The 25,511-nt window shown below is 47.5% G+C and overlaps 1 protein-coding gene across 3 annotated transcripts in view; it reads right to left on the bottom strand.

Annotated features, from left to right (window-relative positions):
• LOC118513915 overlaps positions 1 to 25,511 on the bottom strand; it is a 116,880-nt gene that overhangs the window by 90,466 nt on the left and 903 nt on the right. Inside the window, exons 1-2 of one of the 3 annotated variants that reach the window (XM_036060267.1) lie at positions 24,426 to 24,605; positions 20,971 to 23,206 (exon numbers count right to left, since the gene is read on the bottom strand). In XM_036060267.1, coding sequence (XP_035916160.1) covers positions 20,971 to 21,975 — 1,005 coding nt within the window. In that variant the 5' untranslated portion in view covers positions 21,976 to 23,206; positions 24,426 to 24,605. Of the gene's footprint in view, positions 1 to 20,970; positions 23,207 to 24,263; positions 24,378 to 24,425; positions 24,606 to 25,511 lie in introns of those variants that run through there. The other 2 variants (XM_036060266.1, XM_036060265.1) reach the window with 2 other exon arrangements.

The following is a 25,511-nucleotide window of genomic DNA, read 5'->3' as shown; positions in this document are numbered from 1 at the left end:
AAGATGCATCTTGGACCTCATTGTACTGCAACAAGCGAATCTAGTCAGTCTAGCGCGCCAGACTCTTCCACACACCAACGACTAGGAAGTCGACCAGTCATCACCATCACACGCTGCCTTCCACTTCCACAACGCTGTTGTTGCAAAATAAAACTCCACGTCTAGAGACCCAACCCGTCGATACGGACCTCGTGGCGACGTAGATTTGCCGCAACGATAAGCCCGACGGCAACAAAACTCATGCTGCTGCTGCTGCTGCTCCAGGCTCGACATCTTGACGGCGCGCGCACTTGCACTTGTCGAGATAAACGTTAAATTTATTTGATGTCAGCTCATCTCTGAGCGCGAGCGCAACATCAGTTTCATCAGGCGAGTCGTCGTCGTCGTCGTCGTCGCCGTACCATCTGACTGTGGAGGATGTGAGGCAAAACGAAAATTACTATATTCGGATCGCACACTTGGTTCTTGCGTGGATCACTTTGACAAAGCACGAGCTGTTGTACTACTGTGCGCTGCCTGCAGAAGGGTTGACACGTGAAAGATGTTAGACCGCGATTGCGGCAGACTATTTGCAGCTTGGTAAAACTCCTGTCAAACGCAAAGAAGACCCTGCCTAGCCTTCATTAGAATAAGCAGAATCATTCCGCTAATGACTCAGAACGCATACCTTTTCAAATTCAACACTTTAGCAGGTCTAGTCCAATCAGTTCTTCCTATCATTCACACGATACGTTAAGCAATAGTCACTCGGATGCGTAACCTAGTCCGATTATTAAATATTCAACTTCATTACGAACATAATGCTGTCGCTTGAGGCATGCAAATTAGCTTCACTCAAGCACCCGGTGCTAGTCCCGTCCATTTGGTCCACTGAATAGAGAACGCGGAGTTAAATCACAGCTGCATATCCGGAATGCAGCCGGCAGAAGCATGGGGCCGATTATGAATGGTTCAAGGGCGATTCGAACGCCGGGAGACTGCAATCGTAGGGATGGGAGATGAAACCCGCTTTCCCTCATCCCAATGCACACAATAGTGCATTTGCCCTGGAGAAGATTAGCTTCTCCAAAAAGGGGTTCGCCCAGCTGGTTTGCCCGAGCCGACCGCGTGAAAACCACCACAAACACACAGGAGGCGCTTGGCTGGACGACGGCGGTGCTTGGTTTATCACCGCCAAGATTCCACTCCGGACACACAGCTGTGGCAAGCGTGGTACATGTTGTACGCGAACGAGCGGTTAATTGAATTTTACCAAAGGTCCACGCCAAACACGCATGGATCGATGCGTCTGCATCAACAAAGTGCAGCCCGATATGGGGAACAAACACCACCCGGCACTCAACCCTCTCGCGAAGGGGTGTCCATTGAAATGCCCGACACACGATGCGCGGCTATTGCTTATGCAACTCGACCCTGCACCGCTTCATTACAATAGTGCGGTTCCTTGCTGTTCTCATCTTCAGCTTTACAGCTTACCAACAGCTCCTGATTTTTTTTGCTGCCATGCTTAGAATTTTAAACATTCGCCAACGTACGCTGAGCGCGCGATAGTGAAATCACGGCACTGGGAACTTCTCGAACGCCGCTATCGATAAGCTCACGCGGATACGGCCGCGGAATCCGATGGTCGTTCATATTTGCATTGTGACTTGATGCGGTTTTTGTCTGCATTATTTCAGCGAACATCACCATATCGGTTAACAATCAACCCTGCCCACAAACTCCTTTTCAACGACATTTTATTGAATTTCTACTACTTACAATTGGAAATTGCAGCTTGGAAACCTTCTCGCTGAAAACAGGAAACACCCGTGCGAATAAAAATTATGCATACGCATTCGCCCAAGCGATTAGAACATTCGCGGGATGTACGCGCTACAAGTACAGCATGTGTCGCCATATTTGGAGGAAAAAGGGTGCTTGCAGCTGAGCATTGCGTTTTATGCATGCAGAAATTATTCCGCAAACGAATGCAGTTAGAACGCACGCCACCTATGAGCCTTGAAATTACAATATCACTGCAACAAAATCTTCCCCACGATACGGCACCTTCTGTATCTGTCGTTTGCCCTTCAAATATATTAACTTGGGCGTAGGGCAGACTTCAAACTTTGTAAGCAGAGCTACCATCACAAGATTAGCTCACCACTCTTCTGCATACCGTTCCGACGGCAGCTCTTGCCGATGCTGCGGTGGCCGTCCTTGTTGAGGTCCAACAAGATTTATGGGATTCGTCCTAATCGACACAGGGAGACAGGGAGCGTGAGCGAGTTCACGAGCCAACCAACAACCATCCCAGTGAGATGTTAATTGTCAATAATAATTAATTGCAACCAGAGACGACACGGCGCGACGAAAATAAGCGCGCGTCCTTCTATTCCTACAGCGACTAGTCGCTGCTACACTCAAATTCGCCGCAAGAATTCAACTCTCAGGGACTCTTCTGTCTCTGGGGCGAGCGAGCGAGCGTGTGTGGTGTCGTTCACAGTGAATTCACACCGAACCCGTTGAAGCAGCGTGAACGATGTAACATACTCGAAATTAAAAGTGTGCGAAGCTACTACTACCGCTTGCTAGACGAGTTCGCGCGGCATGATACGCACACGCATAGACGAACCTGCGGAAATCAGCATACTTAGTCGCGGATATTCCTGGTACTACGGCCGGCAACGACATCAGTAGTCTGGTGCTGCTTCTGCGGTTGCATATTTTCGGATGCATCGCGACTGCACACTCACTCACACAATCACACATGCCTGATTGCTAGACAGCCTTACCACGCGTCACTTTCCCAAGATCATCACCCCTCTCCGCCAGAAGCAAACTCGTGGCGGTGCACGCGTGGTCTAATCAAATAAACGATCGGAATGTTAATTGCTCCGCGGTGGCGCGGTGGTCGGTAAGATGCTTTGGTCGTGATAGTGCACCTGCCGTCTTCTTCAATCCCCCCCCCTCCCCTTCATCTCTGCCCCTTACTACACCAAGAGACACGGTGTGGGGGTTTACTTTCCCTTTAGACGAATTCGAGGCTGACTACGGCTACGAGGTGTGGGTATGAATGTCCTCATCGCTCGCTTCAGTTCGGGTGGCAATTGAACTAGATGTCAATAACATAAATTACGGGCAGCAGTAGTAGCGGCAGTAGCTAAAGCGACAGCCAAAAATGTGAAGTACTTGTTCGGATGCGACGAACCAGACGACACTGAATGAAGTACACGATTGCGAGAACATATACGCATATGGGCTAAGGATCTCTGCCAGAACGGACAATGTTGCAGGAGCTCGATCTGTCATTAACAAGTTAGTTAATCTTATTACTTGGATAGGGCCTCATCAGTACAGCTAAGCAATGTTCTAATATCTGGTACCCTAGAGATTGATCGCAGACATTCGAAGTTACTGTCAATACTAGGAGCGTAACAGACCTTTTTTTCAATTTCCCAACACAACAATCTCGGTGATTCATTACAAAGAATGGGACATTTACCATCTCGCGGCCCGTTCTATACCACCCGATCTGGTGGCATCCTCATTAGCTCAAGTGTCCCCAGACCGCATTACGCAATCGATACACGCCTTCACCGTGCACACGCTGCCGTGTGGCGATGGTAGACAACGAGAAGCAGTCGGTGTGCTGGATCGTGGGTGATCTTGAAGTGCCACTCCTTCGCGCGCACACACACACACACGAGGACGGTACGCAGCGATGCAGTTACCGCCTTTATTCTCCAGCGAAACCGCGAGACGCAACGACTCAAGGGCCCTCAACTTGGTCCTCTTCCTCCCTCGCTATCTCTCTCTCTCTCTCTTTCATCGATCCGATTCATTTGATACCGGGGGTTGACAACGATGACTGTCACGTGGCAGAGCGGAGAACGAGAGACAGAGAGAGAGAGAGAGAGAGATGCGAAGTGGTGCAGCTGCTGCAACTGCGGTTGCGGTTTTTTACATTTCCGTCGCTTCTGTGTTTCGCGATGCGCACGATTCGTCTCCTGACGCGGCAGATCAAAGCAAAAGTGCAACCCACCTCCACCACTCTATATAGACCACCCAGCAGACCCTTCTACTGCTGCTGCTGCACCCAGTGCAAACAACCTCGTTCGCGTTCACACCACATACACTCGCCATTTTTTCCCACCAAAGCCTGGTAAAGGGTTAAGAAACACAATGGGCCATTTTTTGACGACAACGACGACGGCGGGGGACACGATCATATTCCGCTAATTTGAATATTTGCGTACTAGTTAGACCGCGTTCTAGCGCTCTCGGTTGGTGCCATTTTTATTTTCATTCACCAGTGCTTTTCGATGTCTGAACGCGGCACCGTTCTAGTTCTGGCACGTGTTGGTAGATACGCGGAAGAGATGGACTGTGCGGGTGATTCCAGTTTGTTGATTATTAAGTGGCAGATAGGATGAGTTTAATTATCAGCATTCGTTTATCGTTTGATGGTTTAATTATTTAGACAAAGATAGATCTTCCCACAATAACGTCGTGCCGTTTTTTATTAATCCAATGTACACGGGAGCTCTCATGAAGTACTCGTGGTAGATTGCGGATTTGTGTGACATGTTTACCATCCATAGTGGTCACACAGCAGAGAGGATCCATGGCATAATGCTTCGCCGTTCACGCTGATACAACGGGGATCATTGGATCGAATCCCATCCAGAGACCGATGGATAATCTTTCTTAGTAAGGCATTTTAAATGCTCAGCATCGACCTCAGTTGATCATTAAGCAAAAGAGGGGAGAGTGAGTACCAGAACAAGATTTCATACCTCGATAAGTGAAATAAAAAAAAGTACAAGCCGCGCTCTCGATACTGGTGCGGTTTTTTATTCGTCCTGTCCTGGTATCTATCATTACTCATTCTAACTGATCTAAATTCATACTGTCGGGGTGAGCTCCGTACTGGAATGAGGACTGAAGGGCAACAGAGCCTGGTAGAGAGAAGCTTGTCGTTCCTTTTACTTGGACCACTTTTACCTTGAACACTCTAGAATATCTTGAGGCGATATTTTTGTAATGCAAAATTAATGCCATGATCGATATCTTTCGAATGATTGAAGCGTACTAATCAATATAGGTAAACCTGTTTGGAATTCTCTTAGAGCACTCATTAGCATATTGTTCCAACGCTTCAAGTAGTGCGTGTTCCTCGAAAAACCTCTACTAGGTTTTCCAAAAACCAATCCGTTTTGACATTGTAAAGATACACACGAAAAGATGTTAATTGCAATTGTTTAGTCTGATTGTTTCCTTCCTCCATTAAACATAATTTGCCACTGGCACGTGTTGTCACATCACCTCATCTGTCACTCCAGTCGGGTTAATCTCGAAAAGCGTATCGGAATGTACTGTGATCATCGGCGCCATGTTGTTTTTTTTTTCGTTTTTCGTTCGCGTGTTTGGCTTTTGCAATTATTTCAACTCTGTAGCTACTTTTTATCGACTGCATGCGATCAGCTTCGGTCGGCGCCAGCGGGTGGTGCTCTATCAGTTTTATATCAGTTGTGTCTCGCGCGCTGCCTATTACTTCCAACTGTGAAGCAATGCAGTGCAAGCAGAGCGCGCGGCGAAAAGAGACATCGGACGCTTAACACGCCAGTGTCAATCACACACAAAAAAACGCAGCAGCAAATCCCGTAAGCCCGAATAGCTCACTCACTTTTCCAGCCGCCTATCTTCGGAGTTGCGAAGGGCTTTAGGAAGAAAAAAAAGGTGCTTCCCTTGAGCTGGGGTGGAAAATTAGCAGTATCCAAACGTCGAACACGTCAAACTGTCAACCGACGGTTCGGTTGAAGGTTGAACCACCGAGCGAAACAAAGTAGCTGAAATCGGGCGGTGAAACATCATCAAGCTGTGCCCCGGTTGAAAGACAAATTAAGGTCTCTTGAGGGATTGAGCGTGTGTTTTATTTTTTGCTTTGGACTTCCAACTATCGATCAAGTACAAATGCAATTATGTACTTCGAGCGAGCACAAATACAAATTATTTGCTGTTAATAAAATCGTTCCAAAAGCGACTGTTTTTAATTCTACTCAGCACCCAACAGCAGTGAAGGGGTTTTAAATAAAACAGTTTAAATGTCAAACATTCCTTGAAGCTTAAGATACGTCTACTGAAAACTTCCTACTTTTCATATATTTCGCAACACTCGGAAACCAATTCGTACCACACAACCAGTCGCTCGCGTTCTTATCAAAACAACCAATAGGAAAAAAAAAAGTATTTTACCCCCTCCCCAACCAAAACTCACAAAATGAAAAACCCAAACTACTGCCGAGTGCGTTTCTTGACATACAATGCGTGTTATGCTAACAGGCGACAACTTTTGAGGCGCTTCCGGGAATGTTTACCAAACAATGTCACGCATAAGCATTAACCCCGGCGCGAATGGGACGCCAATTAATGAACCTTTTGAGGCATAATCGCCCAATTCGCGACGTTTGCCGTGGGCGCCTTCGATAAGCTCCATTCATAAAAATTTGGTTCCCCAAAAAATATTGCTTCGATCGTCAGTAATTTTGGCGAGCTGCTAACCGTCGCCGAAATGCAGTGCGCCGGCGGGATTCTTCCACTTATTTCGCCTGTTATGTGACAGTTGCCCAATCAGCCATGTAATGCGTGAGAGCGCGTTTACTCTTCCTTCGCCCATTTGTTGATTCTGTGCCACATTTGCGCAAAGCAAAACAATAAACCAAAACATGCTGGCAATCTTTTTCCCCGAAAAGTGATTGCGACACAGACAGCCAAAATTCATTAAAAAAGTAAACCTCCGGTGTGGTTTGTGCGTTCACCGTTTTCATTGATTTATCTATGGTTTTGGGTGTTTTGTGTTTTTATTTACTTAAGGTTCAGTTTTAGTTTTCTTTTTATTTTTCGTCGGCCGCTAGTGTCTGATTTCCGCAAAGCTTACATTTTGCGGCCTGCGACTCTGCCGTACACCAAACGCTCCAAAGGTAGTTTCGAAGCGTCTGCAAATTTAAATTCTAGACTCCGAATAAATTGCTGCCTTTCGCGGAGAAGTTTGTGCGTAAAAGAAAAGGGGACGTAAATATTCATGCAAAGATAGCTCCAAAAATAGGGATCGTTTTTTTCGAATTAATTAAGTTCGATTTCATCAACATCTAAAAATAAAACAATTGACATTCTACATTAAAACAAAACCATTCCCATTTATCTAAATACCGTCTGTCACCACACCACATTGCGGCAGAAATCGACTATATTTAGAAACATTTCAAATGCCTCCTAATTTCAGTTTGCCAATTCCAGCCGTTGATGGTTAGCACTAATCTAACACTTTTTACGATAGGAATGTTAATAGGTGCGTAAAACGCTTCGTTCGGGTTTGACAGCATCCCTCCGCTGGATGTAGAAAAGATACAAAGTCAGCATCTTCGATCACACACTTTGCATATGCATGAAGGTGCGGTGCGCTATCGTAAGAGCCGATCATCACTTCTTAGGCTTAGTGAGACCTTGAAGAAAAATATTCTGCGTAGAAAGATTTCGGCGAAGAACTTGACAGTCCAAAATCCGTGTGATAACCGATCGCGACAGGTTAAATTGATGAAGCGCCGTACACACACACCCTTACACACAAATTCATGCAAATCCACTCTGTCTACGTCCATGAAGTCAATGTTGAGGATATAAATTTCGGCTAGCTACAATTTAAACGAATGAATTTAAATTAATTTCAAAGTAGGAAGAATTTACTAGCGAATATTTTATTGCTAGGATTTGGCTAACGCGTAACCTTTTGCCCTTGAATATCACCTTTGAAGGTAATATATCTTCCCGATAGTGATCTTCGCCAATCGAAACGCTATCAAGAGACACTAATTAGATATGCCGGTGCGTTTCTGAAAGGTGGCAACGAACTACGAAAGACAATCCCAACCAGCCGAAGGAAAAAAAAACCGGTCACCAGTACCGGTACAAGCAGAAGTGATAAAAAGGCGTTACGGCGTTACAGCAAGCAAGTGCAGTAGTCATATCGGTTGACCGTGAAAATGCAGCTCAAAGCGTCTGCTTCAAGGTAGAAATGGGCCGGAAAGAAACAAGAAAACGCCACTAAAGACTCACACACACACTCACAGACACACCGGTCGGTGAAGGTCAATCGGACGATCGGAAAACGGTGAGGGGAAGTGAAGCACAAGAGACGACGTAACACATGCATCGGAAGATATGATTGTTCCCTTCGATGCAGCTGTGTAGTCTGGGCACGGAAACAAATGACATGATATCCGCATGTCTGCCGAATGGGAAGCAAGCGAGAAAGCACCCCAACAACAACGGGCAAGAACTGGACAAGTGGTCTACGGAACAGAGCAAGCCGAATACGACCAAAAGCACAAGTGCAGCGACAAGCTAAGACGCAATGTTCGCTCATGTATGTCCCATACAAGACGGAGCTCCTGAGAGGAGCGCAAAGAGCGGCAGGAAACACGATCAAAAAGGTAGGGGAAGCCGCCAGTGGACCGGAGGTCTCGGGGAATATATGAGAGGGAATTAAAACATCAACAGGAAACACATTCCAATGCTAACCGGGACCGGAACGGAACATCGAAGCGGAAGAAATTGACCGAATCAAGAGTGCGTCTGCTTGCCCTGGAGGGAGAAAAAGGCGTGCAAATGAAACGAGCATAATAACAATGGTTTTCGACCAGATCCTGTAATGCGCAATGCGAAGTTTACTTATTCTTCACAAGTTCTGAGAATATTGTTGCAAGAATTCAACATAGGAATTCAAGCATCTTCACATCCAACACCGCTTATGATATCGGTGAAGTACATCCAGAAGGACAATAGTTCTTCGAAACTGAATTCAAGCTGTTTGCTCTCGTTTGCGAAAATATTTAGTTCTGGTTGTCTTTTCGACGCCGCGACACTCTGCTCACTCAACCGGTTCCCTCAGATCACCAACATCGCATATAACGCTTCTGCTGCTTGGTGTTGCTGCCGACCCATCACTACACCCTTCTGTCTGCAGGCAGGTCTCGCCAACAAACTCTGGCAGAATTTATTCAACAGCATGGAAGCAAACACAGATGGCGCCGCTTGGACAGGGAAAACAACAGACGTACGCCCGTGTCTCTCACCTTGACAGCTCCATTTAATCGCTTCGTTCTGCCACGGCACATCACAGCCAGACAAGAACACACACACACACTGGAGACCATGCTCAGCAATACAAACCGGTGTAGCGCGATCGTGATTCGCGATAGGCTGATAAGGGTAGGTCTGCACGAACCCTCCATTGACAATAGACAGTCGAGAATGTCGCGGCGTGATAATGGAGTGGCGGCTTCCGTCTCTTATCACAGATGCAAACCCATATACACTCACACACACCGAGACCTGAGCGATCTCGCGTCTTTTAGCTCAGGCAGCCAGTGCATCTACATTGTGTCAATCTAGACTTTACCCGTGAATGAAAACAAACCGATCTACTACAACATGTCCAGGTCCTTATGTCACTGTCTGCAACACACTCGTGGTAGACTGAGGTGGCTGTGTGTGATCGGTGTCTGCTTCTGATTGCAGTTGAATGTCACAATCTGCGCTTCTGCGGGGTCTGCGCTACTAGATGAATAAGCAGTTATATGGAGCAAATAAGGCTGGCCTTGAAAATTAGCGTGCATGTGCGAAGAGAGAATTGCAATCAATGGCAGGCGCAGAGCAGCGCAGCAAACACACAACACACTCCAATTTCCGCACCTTTTTATCAGTTTTGTTTGGTGACCAAACACTATTTGACGTACGATCGAAGAACGTTTTATCAGTACCTATCTTTTCCACAAGCAACTTAGCATGTCAATACTGAAATAATCAATAAATATCGCCTTTTTGTTATTGTTTGGGCTCTACTATCATATCCCGTCTCGGTAAGACACTATGACGCAACCTTATACCTGAGATTTCCCCAATCGGAAGGAGTCCTACCACTTATGGTTCTTCAATACATCAATCGAGTTTTGAACCCAGACCAGATGGGGTTATTGGGTGTGCGACCTGCTGTTTGAGCGGTACGATCACCACCTGTATCTGAGCCAATATAAATACATACATGGGTTTATTCTGCGTATACTATTTCAAACGCTCACAACAGGTTCGAAGCTGTGAAATTTATTTAAATTAAAATCTCTCGTCTCATGCGTATTAAAACCACCAGCATTCGAGCATACGTTTTTCGAGATCATCCGAAAAATTTACACACGATACCGCACACCTGCAAATACAAAAAACCAGATTTTCATCCGTAAAGAAAATAAGACACACAAAAACAAACGCAAACCTGTAGACAGCGTTCCCATGAGAAGTAGACACAAAGTTCCCATCCCTGAACCCCACTCTACAGCGCCATCTAAAACAAGAACAAAAAATCCAGATTTGATGCGTCCACACAATGCCAAAAAGAAGAGGTTTTTACGATTCGAGACAGCACAACGGTCTGTGTGTGTGTGTTGTCCTCACCGCCCAACACATCATCTCGACGGCCTTGCCCACGTTCTGCAATCTGTTGTCAGCCAAAAACCGAATAAAAGGTTCGTGACGCATGGAGGCCGCAAGGTACACACCAACTACACGCCTGAAGTGACTCCAGCACTCTCTGGGCAAACAGCACAAACTAAGGAACACACTTTTTATTCCCGGTGCCTTTACTTTAAGGTTATGTATTTTATGGTTGCTTCTAGTGCAGCACGATGCTATGCCACGGACCGGATGGAGATCTACAAGAAGAAAATTCTAACAATCAAATGGCAAGCAAACACTTCTTACAGGGCGACCTCATAAAACAGTGCCAGTGAAAGCAAAAAGCGTCCAGAAAGAGATCGTGCAAGAAAAGACGAGTAAAAGTATAGACGAAAATCTGAGGAGTCGTCTTGCACAAAAAAAACTGCACACAAAACCCGTTCTTGCTTCTCCAAAAACAACACACACTTCAAGCGACGAGCTGAAGCCGGTAGACAAGCAACGGCGCGACGACATCGTTCTGCTGCTCTTCTTCGCTCATCGCACCGTGGTTCCATCAGCAAACAACACCGATCTTTGTCCACCGCAGTTGCCGAAACAGACAGGCGGCGCAGCAGCAACCGCAGGCAAAGTGCAAGGAAACACACGAACCAGCCATATGTGTGCATGGCGCGATCTAGCCGAACGATCGCGTGTTATGCTGCAACAAGACGCAACACACGCATACACTCGCACGCAGCAAGAGAGACATCGACATCAAGACACATGGGCATGGGAAAAAAACCATCACCGTAAGACGGTGAGATGAAGAAGAGGCGATCCAACGCCGAAAATGCGGGACCCGCGTACCGTTGATGTGGACCACAAACGCCAAAAACATGATGGCTTTTTGGAGGATTTGGGAAGCTGCACAGAGAGACGCAGGAAGCTATACGACTTTGTCGTCTGGTTGGATGGTCGAGATGTTCTGCAAAACATTGCGAAGAGAATCGAGCAAGTAACATGGAACCTAAGACGACTTTTTCCAACAAAAAGCACGAAGGGCAGCAGTAAGATATCTCACGACTTTGTCTACGAGATGGTCAGACAAATATTGCGAAGAGAGTCACCCCAGTAATGAGGCACCTTAGACAACTTTTTGCCAACAGAAAAGAGCCACTTGACTTTTACTCACAAAAATCTGCTTCAAAAGCATGATTTTGATGGTCTTTACAAGGCAGAGCCACCATGTTGGAAGATCGGTTGGTAGAGTAGCTATAGATTCAAATAATACAGGGCCACACCTCTCTGTCACCCTTCATCCAGCAGGTCCACCACATTACCTTCCGTCATCGATGCGACAAGAGCAGCTTCAAAAAAAAGGGTCAAAAGAACCGTCTTGTCAGTACCGAACCGGAAGGGACCGATCAGACTCGATGATGCGTGAGGCAATAAAGCGAGCTCGGAGTGGCCGATGACAACAAATGAATAGCGCTCGAGCGGGCACACCGTACACGATCCGCCAACAGAGCGAGGGCTGATGATGATGATGATCGTCGTCGTCAGGTTTGGTACAGACATAATGGATAAATAAGCGATTCACCGGAACGTCCTTCACTGGAATGTTTTCTCGCTTCGCACGGTCGTGGTCTCCCACTCCCGGTCGCTTCTAAGCCTAAATTATTGTACCACTGCAAATGGGTTGGAGTTGGAGCAAATGCGCGCGAGTGATCGTTTGCTGCGTTTGCTTTTCCCCAAAACGAAAATTGCTGTCGTCAATCAAACAAGCGAATATCGCGATGTGTGCAGCGAGAGTGCAAATTAACAAACGAATCCCCACGTCCGGTAGACGGTACAAAGAGGACACCAAGAAAACAGCAACCAAAAAGGACATGCAAAGTAAAGAAGATAAGGACCAGCAAAATGCCAGACCGGTTTGACGATAGTTTGTGCGTTTGGGTGTGTGTGTGTGTTTTTATGCTCTTTTTCCACCCATCCATCCATCCATCCCCTTTTGGTGGATTTCTTTTTGCATTAATTTGCTTCTCCACAACATTTCGTCTGTCTGTTACGCTCGCCTGAACAACGCGCGTTCCAAGCGATTGTAAGCGGGGTTTTTTTCTTCTTCTCCAGGGTTTTTTTTTCGCTCCTATCGTACCTGGTGAGCCTACCCTGGTGGTGGCAAGGGCTGGTGGTGGCAAGGGCTGGTGGTGGAAAGGGTCCATCGGTCATCGGTCTTTTGCGGCAGAAGTGGAACGAAGCGAACAAACCCTGCAACCCTGGCAAAAGAGTGGAAAGAAACCTGAACACCGAAAAGCACCGAAACGCGAAAAGAAACGCAACGAAAGAGCGTACCAACCAGCCAACAAACCAAACCAAACCTTTAAAAAAAAGAGCGCGCGGCGGCAACCACGACCACGACGACGACGACACAGCGCCAAAAAATAGAATGGAACAAAGAGGAAAAACCACGATAACCGGGCAGATATAGCAGAGCAAGAAGCCGCAACAGCAGCAGCAGCAGCAGCATGATGAAGGCGCACACTGCTGCAACCGGAGTACAGAAACACGTGGAAACGGGGAAGGGGATGTAGGGAAGGAGGGGCGGGGGAACAGGAGGTGGAATAAAACACAAACCCGAAACAGAGCCAAAAAGGAAGCGCGGAAAACGCGGCTCACAGCGCTGAACAAGCGCAAACGGCAACGACGACGACGACGGCGGCACAAAATGCATGCATATACGCATACTTCCACACAACAAACGCAAGCGAACCGGGCCGGATGGATACACCACCGAGAGCGAAAAAAGCGATAGAAAATAAAATTAAAATAAAAAGCCTCACCACACAAACACACACACATACGGGGCATGTGACGAGACAAAACGCCAAAGTCTTTTCGACCTTTGGGGGATGGGGGGGGTGTCTTTCTTCCTTCGTTGCTTCGTGTCGGCCACCCTCAACAATGCGTTCACTCCCGGCGAACTGACAGATCCACTCTAATACTTTTTGCTTTTCCTGAGCTCCAGCACCAACACCTGTAACTACCAGTTCCCACAAAAAAAAGCATCTTTTCAACCCTTAAATATTTCTTCTCAATAAAATGAAGATGAGATATTGCAAGACACGGCTCATCTCATACACGTGAGGCGAGAGTCTCTGTAATTGCATATACTCCAGAGAGGAATGACATAATAATCTGGTAAGGGGTTTAAACGCTTCTTTCCTTGAGAAGCTCCCAACATTGTTGTAATCCAGTAATATCTCTTGGAACATTTTTAAGAGACACTTTGAGTCGTCATAGCATCACCTATCTAGGGTCAAAAGTCATACACAACAACCACATCAGGCTCAGGAAACTTCTCAGCTCAACACGCTTGACGATGCTTAGACCTCAGCGAACATTTATAGGCCAAGTGCTCCCACACACACTGCTTACACCTCTAAGACCTGGAGTCTGTCCAGACGATCTTTTCTTAGTCACGTTCGAGAGGAAGATGCTGTGAAGGAATAAAGGAGCAGCTACGAGGTTCTAAGAGATATCGATGATCTCTTTAGAGAACTCTACTTGATGAGCTCATTAGTGAGCTGATCATGTCATGAGAATAACACTGGACGGTCTGTTTTGGCCGTCCACAAAAGTCTTGGAAGGCTTAAATTACGATGGAGTATGGAGGTTGATACGTTTTCCAGAAAACCCAGCAATTAAAATTGGCAGAAGACAACGCTAAATCATAAACAGTGTCGAGGACTACTGCAGCGCCAGATAGGTAACCAAGTAACGATTCTGATTGAATTCAACTTTCATGTCACTTTCAGAGATCATCACCTAACCGACACTTGTATTCTCACTGTCGCCCTCTCAGCTTCGATCTTGAAAAATGTGTATCTCACTGTTGACTGTGCGGCTTGGGCTGACATCTTTCCCGTTCCCAGTCATGTCTGCATATTCCCCCGTTCGATGGTGGAGAAAAAAAAACCACCAAAAAAAATTGGCTCACTTTGCTCTTTTGCTCGGCCGCCAAAGTATGTGCCCCTTCCCGAGACACAGTTCACAGTGGTGTGCACTTCTTTGCCTTCTTCAATATGGGCCCAGACGGTGCAGTCAGTCAGTAACCGCCACAAGTCTGTCGGTAAGACGCGGCAACAGACAAACAGGAAAGCGCGAGTATATATATATTTTTATCTCTCTTCCGATCTTACCGACTGGCGCACATATAATGCGGCGCACATGCGCTTACATAGGCAGCTCAAGTGCAGCATCCTCTCCACCCTCCTGTCTCACCCTCAACTCCCTCCCTCACGTCCTTCAGGAGCAACACGCAAAACTGAGCAAATCAGTTTTTACTCGCATAACTCATGAACATGTTTGCTGTGCAAGTTTTTGAAAAATAAGTAAATGCCATCAAGAGCTGTACTTTTCATCAGCATTTCTTTTCATAGGTCTTTTCAAATGCGCCTTGATATATCTTTATGTAAACAAATAATAAAAACACAACCTACACCACACGCGTAAAAATTTATGTCTTTCTTGTCCGAATTCTTTCCGCCCCGTTTGGATGGGCGGAAAACGATTTTCCACCACGCAAAGGAAAAACTATCCGATTTCATTGTGTGTGCTGCGAAAAAATGCGTTGCTAAGCAACCGGAACACATCGATGAATGGAAACCTTACTTCACAAAACGATAAACAAATTCCAACCATCGTTCGGCCAAGTTCGCCCGCCAAAGTTTTACCCTCCAAGACCTCCCCCCGGTGGGGTGTGGAACAAAGCGCATTTTCCTAACCGATATTAAATAGCAAACAAAATGTGTTACCCGCTTTTTTTTATTAATCGCTTGATTGCACAGCCCTCAAGAAATATTTTCCACCCTCCCCAGACACACACACACACGCCTAACGTGGCTTGCCAAATATGATCATGATGCGCACATTGATTCGTTCTGCTCATCATATTCATTCACTAGAAAGAGAAAGAGAGAGAGAGACAGCGATCACGCTCGTCAGATTGAACAAGACACAAGCGAGCAATCAAGAGCTAAAAAGCCTCTCGGTCGCGCGAGGAAAAGCTAAATTTAGCAAATGTGTCAAAAAAGACTTTTCCTCGGCCATCCATCCATTCCACCGATCGGTTCAATTTCGCTCGCGACCATGTCCAACGCTCGCTCTCAAAGGCCATAGTAGAACGCTGCACGGGTACTAGGCGTTTTTCGCTGTTTTCTTCTATGACCGTGACCGTTGACTAACGCAGACGGCCGGACGGACGAACAGGGACGGCAACCGACCAAACAACAAGCAACCAAATTCCACCCCCCCACCGGGAGGGAGTGAGTAAGTGGCCGAGTGAGGCGGCAGCCCCCATCACCATCATTTGCAAGTAAAAGAAGGCAGGCGACAGTTCCAAGAGACCAAATCGGCGCAGCTCGGCGGCAGCGGCGGCGAATGACGTCAGAGTGTGCTCTCATAGCGCACACACAACCGGAGTTGGAATGGAAGGAATGTAAAATAGGGACAGAAAATTACCACCAAAGCATGACCCCCTAGAAGAGACTCAACTCAAGATCTCGATGCTGTCTGATTGATGCTGCCTCTGGCTCTCTGGCTCATTGATATTTAAAACTTGATTGGTATCAGATTTAAATCATTTCATTCAATGGCACAGCACCGAATCCTGACCGGACATGTAGTGGTATAAAAGTGGCCAGATCGAGGGACAAAACAATACACCACCACGAATCAGTCAGATGTGATTGAACTCACTCTGTTCGAAAATAGGTTCAAAATTGATTCCATGACCTCCACCTCACTCGTACCTCCTCGTTCGCTCTCCGTACATGGAAGTCCAAATCACGGCGCGAAAAATAGACACTTTCCAAAGAGCAGGCCAACCACGCCGACGCCCACTGTTTGTTGTGTTATGTCTAGCGCGTCTGTCCGCGAATTCCATAGCAAGATGATGAGTGCTGTGTGGTTACATCGGTGATTATTACCATCGTTCGCCGCGCGCACACACACCGGTCACGATCGCGGCTAGACGCGCCTCTGTCAAGATGACCCTGAGTCGCGAGCACACACGAAGAAAATGGACGCATCGAGGCACCAACGACGCAAACAATAACAAATGCAAAAGCGAGCGCGAGAAGCAAAACATGCAGAATAAAGCACCACAATCGCACAACAATGTAGCTGTGGTCATCGGACGAGTTGTCGGCTGTGTCGTGACCGAAGAAGACCGACGCCGATGTCTGATGCTGCAGCGGACGGCGATGATGATGATGGCCTTCTCTAGGACGGTCGAACACGACGAATGACCCCACGGCTGGTGCGTGTTCATCACACCCGAGAGCAGGCAGGCAGGCCGAGTTTGGCAAGAAGAAACACTGGGGATGTCACAATGACCTTTCGACGATTAAGCTCCACTTTTGGGAGGAGGACGATCGACGGCTCTGATCGATTTGGTTAAATGTATCGCTCCATCCAACATAAGAATTTATTCCAGATTACAACCCCATCAATATTTATACGAACGAGAATTCGAAGCTACAACGGGCATTAGAATACGAAACGAGTCTGGCAAAAATTTCGTATGCGAAGACAACAAGTCTCACATCGCGAATCATCAACAAGATGCTGTTTTCAAACTACGGGAAACAGATAAATCTTGCTTATTGGAAGGAATTTCAGGGTCACTTCTTGAATCAAAATGTTAACTCTTTTTTGGCCAAAAGTTTTTTTTTACAAAGATTTGTTTCCTAATTTTAAAGACCAGACCACGCCGGATGTTCGATTCCACCAGACCAGGGTGATTTAATCGCTCTCTCAGCAAGTACAAGTTCTCTCTCGCTCTCTCACTTAGTCAAACAAATATTGATGGTAGATATTTTCTATTTAAACACACACACACTCATACACAGAAAGGGGTGTGCATGGCCAAAAACAACAACATTACCACCCCTAATCTCCACCAATCTACCCCTACCATCCGTGACTACTTTTGGCAACTAAAAAACCAAAAGCCGTGCAAAGAAAGGCAAAACTTTGCTCTGGCTCCCATTTCTGAACCACGCCGAATAAAAACGAGACCCCCCTTTCTAATGGCAATCAGACCTCCGTTCGTCCGACCTGCTACCATCATGCCCCTGCCTCTTCCAATCTCTTCTGTGAACGCCATAACGCGCCAAAATTCATACCGAAGGTCAAACATTTTTCGACGGCGCACTAGGTTAATACCGATTGCCAAAGATTAGACGAGACAGGTTCATATTCCTCAATGTTCGAAGTGAATGAACGAATAAAAAAGGAATTGGCCGCTACGATTGGGGTTAAAGCGAGAGTTACGAACTTAGTTTGAGCGGCTGAGATCGTTAAGGTAAAGGACAAGACTTTTTTTATTATTAAGATCATTTTAACTTGACTGGAGATATTATTGTATGTAACAATAGCCTAAGCAGTCTAAAGCTCGTGACCTAGAAAACACTCGACACGATTTCTTTAATAGCAACCTCTATTTTTAACTAGGAACTAGATATACTTAATTTGACTGTAAAACACCCTTCTTTCTCTTAATCGATGTCACCTTGTACGGATTATCTCACAGATTAAGCTTTCTCTACAAAGTTACATCACACATGCTCAGTGGTTCCAGACTTAGACCTTGGGGCCTTGGAACGTGAAAGACACAAAGATGAGCGTAAAATCGTAAACGAAGATGAGCTAGGTTTAAAGTTCGCTTTTGGGCTATCTTCAACCATTTCACCCAGTTTTAAATCTATGCAAAGGTTAGGGGTTCAGATTACTTAATCAAACCACAGGATTTCCAAACATGCCAAGCTTCTTCGTCGAAACAATCGAAATGCTTTTTGAAGGTTTTTTAAAACAATAAAATAATCAACACCGCCCTTAATGATCGATGGTGAAGAATCCTTTCGACGCCATATCTTATCGCCGCGGTTCGCGAAATCGGGAGAGAAAGTAACAAATTGGACTTGGGCCAACATTAATCAATAACATCGTACACCTGCTGACGCGAACATCTAATCGCCGAAATGGCCAACTGAGCCACGTTGGCAGCCAGAAAAGTTTGATAAACCCTCCGCCGACCCCGACCCGAAAATGGACGATGCGCGTGTTGCGTGTGTAACAGCGGGAAAGACAGACCGCCACCAACACCAGCGTTGCAAAACAGCGTCACGAGAGTGAACGAACTACCCCCAATCCCACCCAGTGGACGAGGTTTTCGCAGTTTTCTCTTCGCACCACACCACGACCGGCGTGGCAGGCAGCCCAGGAACGTACGTACGTATGCATATTGTTTCATCGTGCGCGCGGTGTCGATACCAGTGGAGCACAACGTCTTACGCCAGATTCACAAACATTCCCCTGTTCCTCTATCTCGCCCAACTCTGCTCCCTCGTTCCCAAAGCCCCGTTTGGTCAGCCTGAAAAGATGTGGCCGTGAAAAAAAAGGTTTGCGTTGTAGCGGCGAAGAGAAAATGGTCAACAACACTCACAATCATGCTGGCACAGAGGTTGCAACTCGACGAGGTGGGTTGTATGCTGCCTTCGCTTCTTGGAGTTTAATGGTACAACAACCTGAGCATTGACTATCTTCACTATTGGTTAACGTTAGATGAAAGATCCTACCATTAGAGCACATCGCTAGAGTTCAACTTAGAGTAGAATTCCCTGAAGTTATCGAAGAGCTAACCAAATTTGAGCAACAAAGAACATTGATTCAATTCGATTGTTTACGACACAAAAATATCTCCCTTCAACACGCTCGCACACTAGACGCCGACGAATGATCCAATTTTTCGCTCTTGATTTACCGAGGCGTCGTTTTCCGCGCCGCAACACGCACCACTTGACGCAAGTGGCTGACATCACCCATAGCGAGAAGCAGAACAAACGCACAACACATTGCAAACATAAGGCATCACACAAGCGACATAACACTCGTCCACGCATCAGAACATAAACATCGGAACAACGCTTGGCATGTACAGTAAAGTACAAAAACAAAAATCCAACAACCCTTCGTCAAACCGCAATAAAAACTCACTCACTCGCTCGCTAGCATCAAAGTTTATACAAACACACCGAGAAAGGATTGACAGAAATTTTGACTTCAAAAGTGGAACCAACATTACAAGTTGCGTTAGGAAAACGAAAAACTCTCTCTCTCGCTGACAAATAATTTATAGCGATCGTCCCCACAGCGCATAGAGCATGTCGCACAGGAAATACGTTCTTCTGCACCAGCGACAGGAACCTATATACAAATGCAAAGTGCTCTCCATGTTCTCTGCCCCGTGTCAGCCCGGGAAAGCAAGAAGGAAGTGATTGTTTGTCAAGCATCTCGCAACGTGTCAGCAACAATCGAATAAAGTGTGTGTGTTGTTTTTTCGCTTTCTGCTCACTGAGTTGTGCTGTCTGCCGAGTGCTTGTTGGTAAAGTGCTGCTTAAGATCGAATAGCGAGGCTAAGGTTGTCACAATGCTTCGGGGCAGAGTTTTGGATGTTGATGTTAACACTTAGTTCTGGCTCGTGGTTCGATTCTGATGCTGCCTGAAAAGAAATGATGTCTCTATGCGGAGGATCTAGGGCACAACAGTTCTATTGTAGAATTTACAGCATGTCCAAAAACGACTCATATTCAGAATATTTTTGATATGGAGCTTTAGGACGCAAAGAGGCTATAAGACTTAAATTGGATTCCTCTGCATCTTAGACTGGAAGGATCAGGTCAATGACGCAATCCAGTCAGAGTTCAAATCTCGATCGGACTTGGACCTTAGACCACCAGCTCTCCCATACACAGGACAAAGATTTATGGGCAATAGAGGCTATGCAGTCACACAGATATTCTGATTAACTTATCTTCATGACCAAAGTCCAGAATTTTAAGCTCCAACAAAAGTGGCAAATTCTTCACAATAAACACACCCTCGAAATAGGGGCAAAAACTGACCCCCAAAATTCCTCCTGGCGTGCTGTTGTAATTTATTATTTCCGTTTTCCATTAGCAATCACCTGCTTTCTAGCAATAAATCAAACAAACAAAAGGGTACCACCAGCACACTTCCATCACCATCATCCTGCGCGCCAGAAGCAGCAAGGGGGTGATAACTGACAACCGACCACCGACAACAGAGCAGCAATGTGCGTTCCATTTGCGTCATAGGCTCATGCAATCAACGCCAACCCAGACAAGGCGCAGACGGCTACTAGCAGTGACATGCGCTTATCTCAAATTCTACAGTGCGTCGCTTTGTGCGAAAAAAGTGTGTGTCCCGCAAAAAAAAACCCACCAGTAGTAAACCCATTTAATCCTCTCGCAACGTAAACGTGTAAACGGTAGTAAAACGATCACCTCCGGAGCCAAACGATAAGAATACTGCTGCGACCAGTCGCTTGGCAGTAAAGAAGAGGCATTTTGAATGGCGTCTGATAATGGGAAACGTCTCTGATAGGACGGTACAGGAAGCCACCGGTCCGCTTACCTTTCGTCTCGCAAACATGAAGACCCGTCCACATTCCAGCTCCTCGATCTCGCGCTCCTTTTGCCAGATTTTATCCAGCACCTGCGCATGCTCGTCCCGATTCTTTTCACTCTCCACCACGTGGATGTACGAGCGCCAGTTGCTCGAGTTGAATCCCCAGTGGCAGGTGCGGATCTCCTGCGGCTCATGCTGGTGGCACACGAACTTTTGCGGTGAGAACAGACCGCGACACTCGGCACACTCGATGCAGGTCGGTTCCTCGAAGCTGTACAGCTCGGGCAGAAACAGACCTTCGCCCTTCCCAAAGCATCGATGGTACACGCGGAAGGATCCGTTCAGCACACCACCGCCACCCTTCAGCCGGGGTCGCAGCTCGTGCGCTTGGTGGAGCAGTGAGCTGCACAGTCTCTCGGCGTTGGTGCGCGTTATCAGCCCACAGGTCTTGGCCGTGTCGGGGATGATGTTGGCGCGCTTGAACTCCTGCAGCTGCTGATCGGTGCAGTTGTACAGGTAGATCATTAGCTCCTGAATGCTGCGATTGATCTGCTCCACGCTAAAGTCCATCAGGATGTTGTTGAAGATCTGCGGCAGACAGAGTCGGGTTTCGCCCCCGAGCAGAAAGCACCCGATGCGTTTACCTTCCAGTACGGTCATCTGCACGATACCGCAGTCTGGGTCGGGTGTTGTCATGATCGGTACGCCTGGGACCGGTGGACCCATCGGCGTCTGCTGTCTCGCTGATGGCTGGACATCTTCGTCACTGCTCCCGCGCGAAGCTCCATGATCTCCACCGTGCTGTGAACTGTGTTGATGGTGTAGCGGCAGATGCTGTGAAGCGCCAGAACCATGCAGGTCTGGCGTGTCCGCCCGTCCAACAACGATCGTCGAGCTGCTCGCCTTGCTCGGATGCACCAGCGACAGGCCCGGGCCGTGCAGACTCCGGGGCGCTTTGTCCTGGTACGTCTTCAGCACCGAGATGAGATGTGGTGGCACGTATTCCGTCATGTTTGCTAAACACTAACGCACACACACACACACACACGCACTACCAAACGCAACTGCACAACATGCGCTTACGCACCGGCGCACTCAACTCGCACACCAATGTGCGCCAATTTCCTCCTCTAAACGCACGTACGCACACACACACACCAACAATACAAACAAATGGTGAAAACCCGCGCTTCACTGCGATTCACTTTCGACTCACGTTGTTGTGATGGAAGCTGCGGCTCTCACTATTCCGATCTCACTACTGAGATACTCACACTACGATCGAATCTACTACTTCCCTTCTGCTCCTTCTTTTTCTTCTTTTGCGCTATCCTCTCGTTTTATGCGCGATCAAATTTTCCTTTTCGCATCCTTTTTTTCCTATTTTTCCTTTCCCTTTTTCTCACTTTGCACTTGGCGGCGAACGCACTTGCCTCCTCGGTGCACTCAGACACAAAACATAGACCCCCCTGCACGCACACAAACACGAGCGTGGAGAAGAAAAACACTCACAATGCACGCACAACCCTTCGGATCCACACACCACCCTCCCCGTTTCTTTGCACACCCTTTCTCACTCACTCTCTCTCTCTCTCTCTCTTTCTCACATGCACGCACGCTTGCTTCTTCTCTTGCTCACTTCCTATAGTGATTTGAGGTTTTCCACGCTCCACGCCGCCTTTCACGCTGGGTCGAGCGGGGTCGCTTTGGCTTTGCTCATTGCTTGCTCGCTTGCTTGCTAGTGCTCACTGACTGATTTGCTTCTGCGCCATCATCTTCTCTCACGACCGTACTGTTGTTGTGGTTGCTGTTGCTGCGTTTGGGGCTTTCATCTTATTCTCATCCTCATCGGCATCGTCGTCGTCGCGCGATCAGCTCGATCGTACAGCATCGCGGCTGATGATGACGCTGCTGCTGCGCGTAGAATTATTTTGGCGAGCCATCTTTTCTCATTTCCTTTTCTTCCACCTCACTTTTTGTTGTTACTCGTCACACAAAAGCACACACGTTCTCGCACACAAGCACCGAAATGGCTGTATATGCTTTGCTGATCACTACTTCTTCACTGTGGCGCGTCGTATCCCGGGGACCGGGGCCTTTTTTTCATTCGTTTTCAACTCTCGTATCCATCTCAGGGGCGCCAACCACCACCAACCTTCTTCACTCCGTCGGAGGTGCCTTATTTGTGACCGCACAACTTCGCTAACTCACACACATACACCGTCATGCGTTCTGTAGCCGCCTGCAACAGAAAAATGGAAAACAAGACAACAAAATAACATTATGCGCTCGCGTCCGGATTGCATGCTATGCTAATATGCTTTCTTGGGAAGTTGTTTTGTGGATGAAGGTATGGTGCGTTTCATTCCGTCCTGCGGTCCTGCCGTTAGTCAGGAGAATCGGCAAACGATGTCATGCCCAACTTTATCGACTTTTCTTCGTGGACGACCCGGCGGATTTGACGTTTATTTTTGAACTTTGCATTTTCGCATGGCCTACCACGACACAGTCTGTTAGTATTTGTTCGCGAAGATAAGGACGAGTGCATATAAGCGAGACAGTGAACAAACTAACAGACACTGATTCCGACACCACGCGGTCCTGTACGAACCGTTGTTTCGCAGCGAAAAGCCGGCATTTGTCATTACAGACACGATAATCGATGTTCTCTTGGGTTTCTTTTCTTTATCTAGTAGTCTAGCCCAGATATGATGGTATAGTCTTCTTAAGGCAGGACCGGATATCAAATCCCATCCTGACCGTCTCACTGGATAAACTAAGCCAAGGAAGCTAGTGATGTGCCAGACGAAGATCGTTTAAGGTTGTAAAGCCAAAGAGGCAGAACACTTACACTAACAACAATGCCTACAATGCACAAAACGGAAGTGAATTTAGTAGTTCCCACTGTCTGATGCTGTGCTTGCGTCATCTGTCATCAAAAGCATCCAGCAACCCCTGGCAAGTTTTGCAAAATGGCGGGTACCGCTTTGCAGGGGATGGTGTCATATCAACAACATTGCACAAATCCCAAACAACACCGCGATGTTCCGCTGTAGTGTTGTAGGGTCGGCTTAATCAGTGTCTCCCTTCCGAAACACTCACACGTACACAGCCGAGCGCATTAAACAGATTGATAAGAGCGATCTTTCGTGTATGCCTGCGCCTTAGTCGGCCAGTCCACACTCTGACCCGTCTGTCGGTGTAGGAATGCAAAAAAAAAAGGGAAACAACAACCAAACGTCACACTACATGCCCCATCCTGTGTCCCCGCTTGCTCCACAAACACACAACACACATACACAACAATGGTGGCGCACCAGGCACCGCGTGCGCAATTGTGCTCGTTTTCACCGCAATCCGGCCCGCTTCTCTCTCACATCTTCCATCCTACACCGACCGACCGACCAGCCGTGTCTCAGCACTTACGCAACTCGACTTTTATTATAATCGCACACACATACACACGCTCTCATCCCCCGGAGTCGCCGTCACCCTCGTGTCGACGTCGTCGCGTCGCTGCAGCACTGAAGCTGCTGTCTGCCGCTTCAACCCTTCTTTCCGACAGAGGGTTGCACCCGACAGACAACGGAGGAGGGCCGGGGAGGAGAACAAGGGGTAGTTGGGTGGTGGGTTGCTCGGAATCAGTCTGTCTGACTGTCTGACCCCGTCGTCGCTCACTCGCTTTCGCTGCTCTGTCTCGCTCTATCTCTTTTCAACGCATGCGCTCGCTTTTGACGTTTTGTTAACTTGCCACAGCCATTCGCGCGACCGTTTTTCCGTTTCGCCTACACTCGCACGGGACACACGGGGCGCGTTACTACTTCGCGCTCCCCCATCAACAATGCACACATACGCACACACACACGCGCATCGCTAGACACAGTCGCAACCTGTCGTCTCTCACACCCGCGAACACCCCGCGCACACATCCCACCATTTTCACACCTCGGCCAGTTGAATTTTTCGGGTGCTTTACGGTGAGGAAGATCGCTTTGACCGACGTTTTTTTTGCGCTGCGAATGCAACCCCCGGATCGGGTAGAGTGTGTGACCGATACCGTCGCCGCTTCTTCTGCTTCTTGTGCTGGTTTCCTCCCTGCTTACTTTGTTACACTACTACGTCCCTTCATTCATCCCTCCCGACGATTTATCATCGCACGCAACCCCTCTGCCAAAATCGGCGGCGGCGGCGGCGACGACGACCACGAAGCTTTTCCAAAACCAAACGACGGACGCGCGACAAACAAAAATCGTCCACGTCCGTTTCCTGCTGCTGCTGCTGCTGCTGGCACGGGGAGATTTAGCCGCTTTTTCCCCCTTTTCCTTTTGCACCGCGTGCCACGCAGAAAAACGCAAATTTGCTGCTTGCTTTGCTGTACACCACCGAAAAAGAGAGGAAAAAACAAGTAACACTGGTTCCCGAGACCGCGCGCACACAGAAAAAACCACCGAAAAGCAGCAGCAGCAGCCGCCAGCAGCACGGCACGGCACGGTGGAAAAACGATGCTGTCGGGTTGGTGGTTTTCTTCCTCACTTCGAGATGATTTT

The sequence above is a fragment of the Anopheles stephensi genome, chromosome 3, assembly GCF_013141755.1.
Source record: "Anopheles stephensi strain Indian chromosome 3, UCI_ANSTEP_V1.0, whole genome shotgun sequence".
Taxonomy (NCBI): Eukaryota; Metazoa; Arthropoda; class Insecta; order Diptera; family Culicidae; genus Anopheles; species Anopheles stephensi.
Note: the sequence above shows the minus strand (reverse complement) of the source record. Positions and strands in the feature narration are given on the sequence as shown.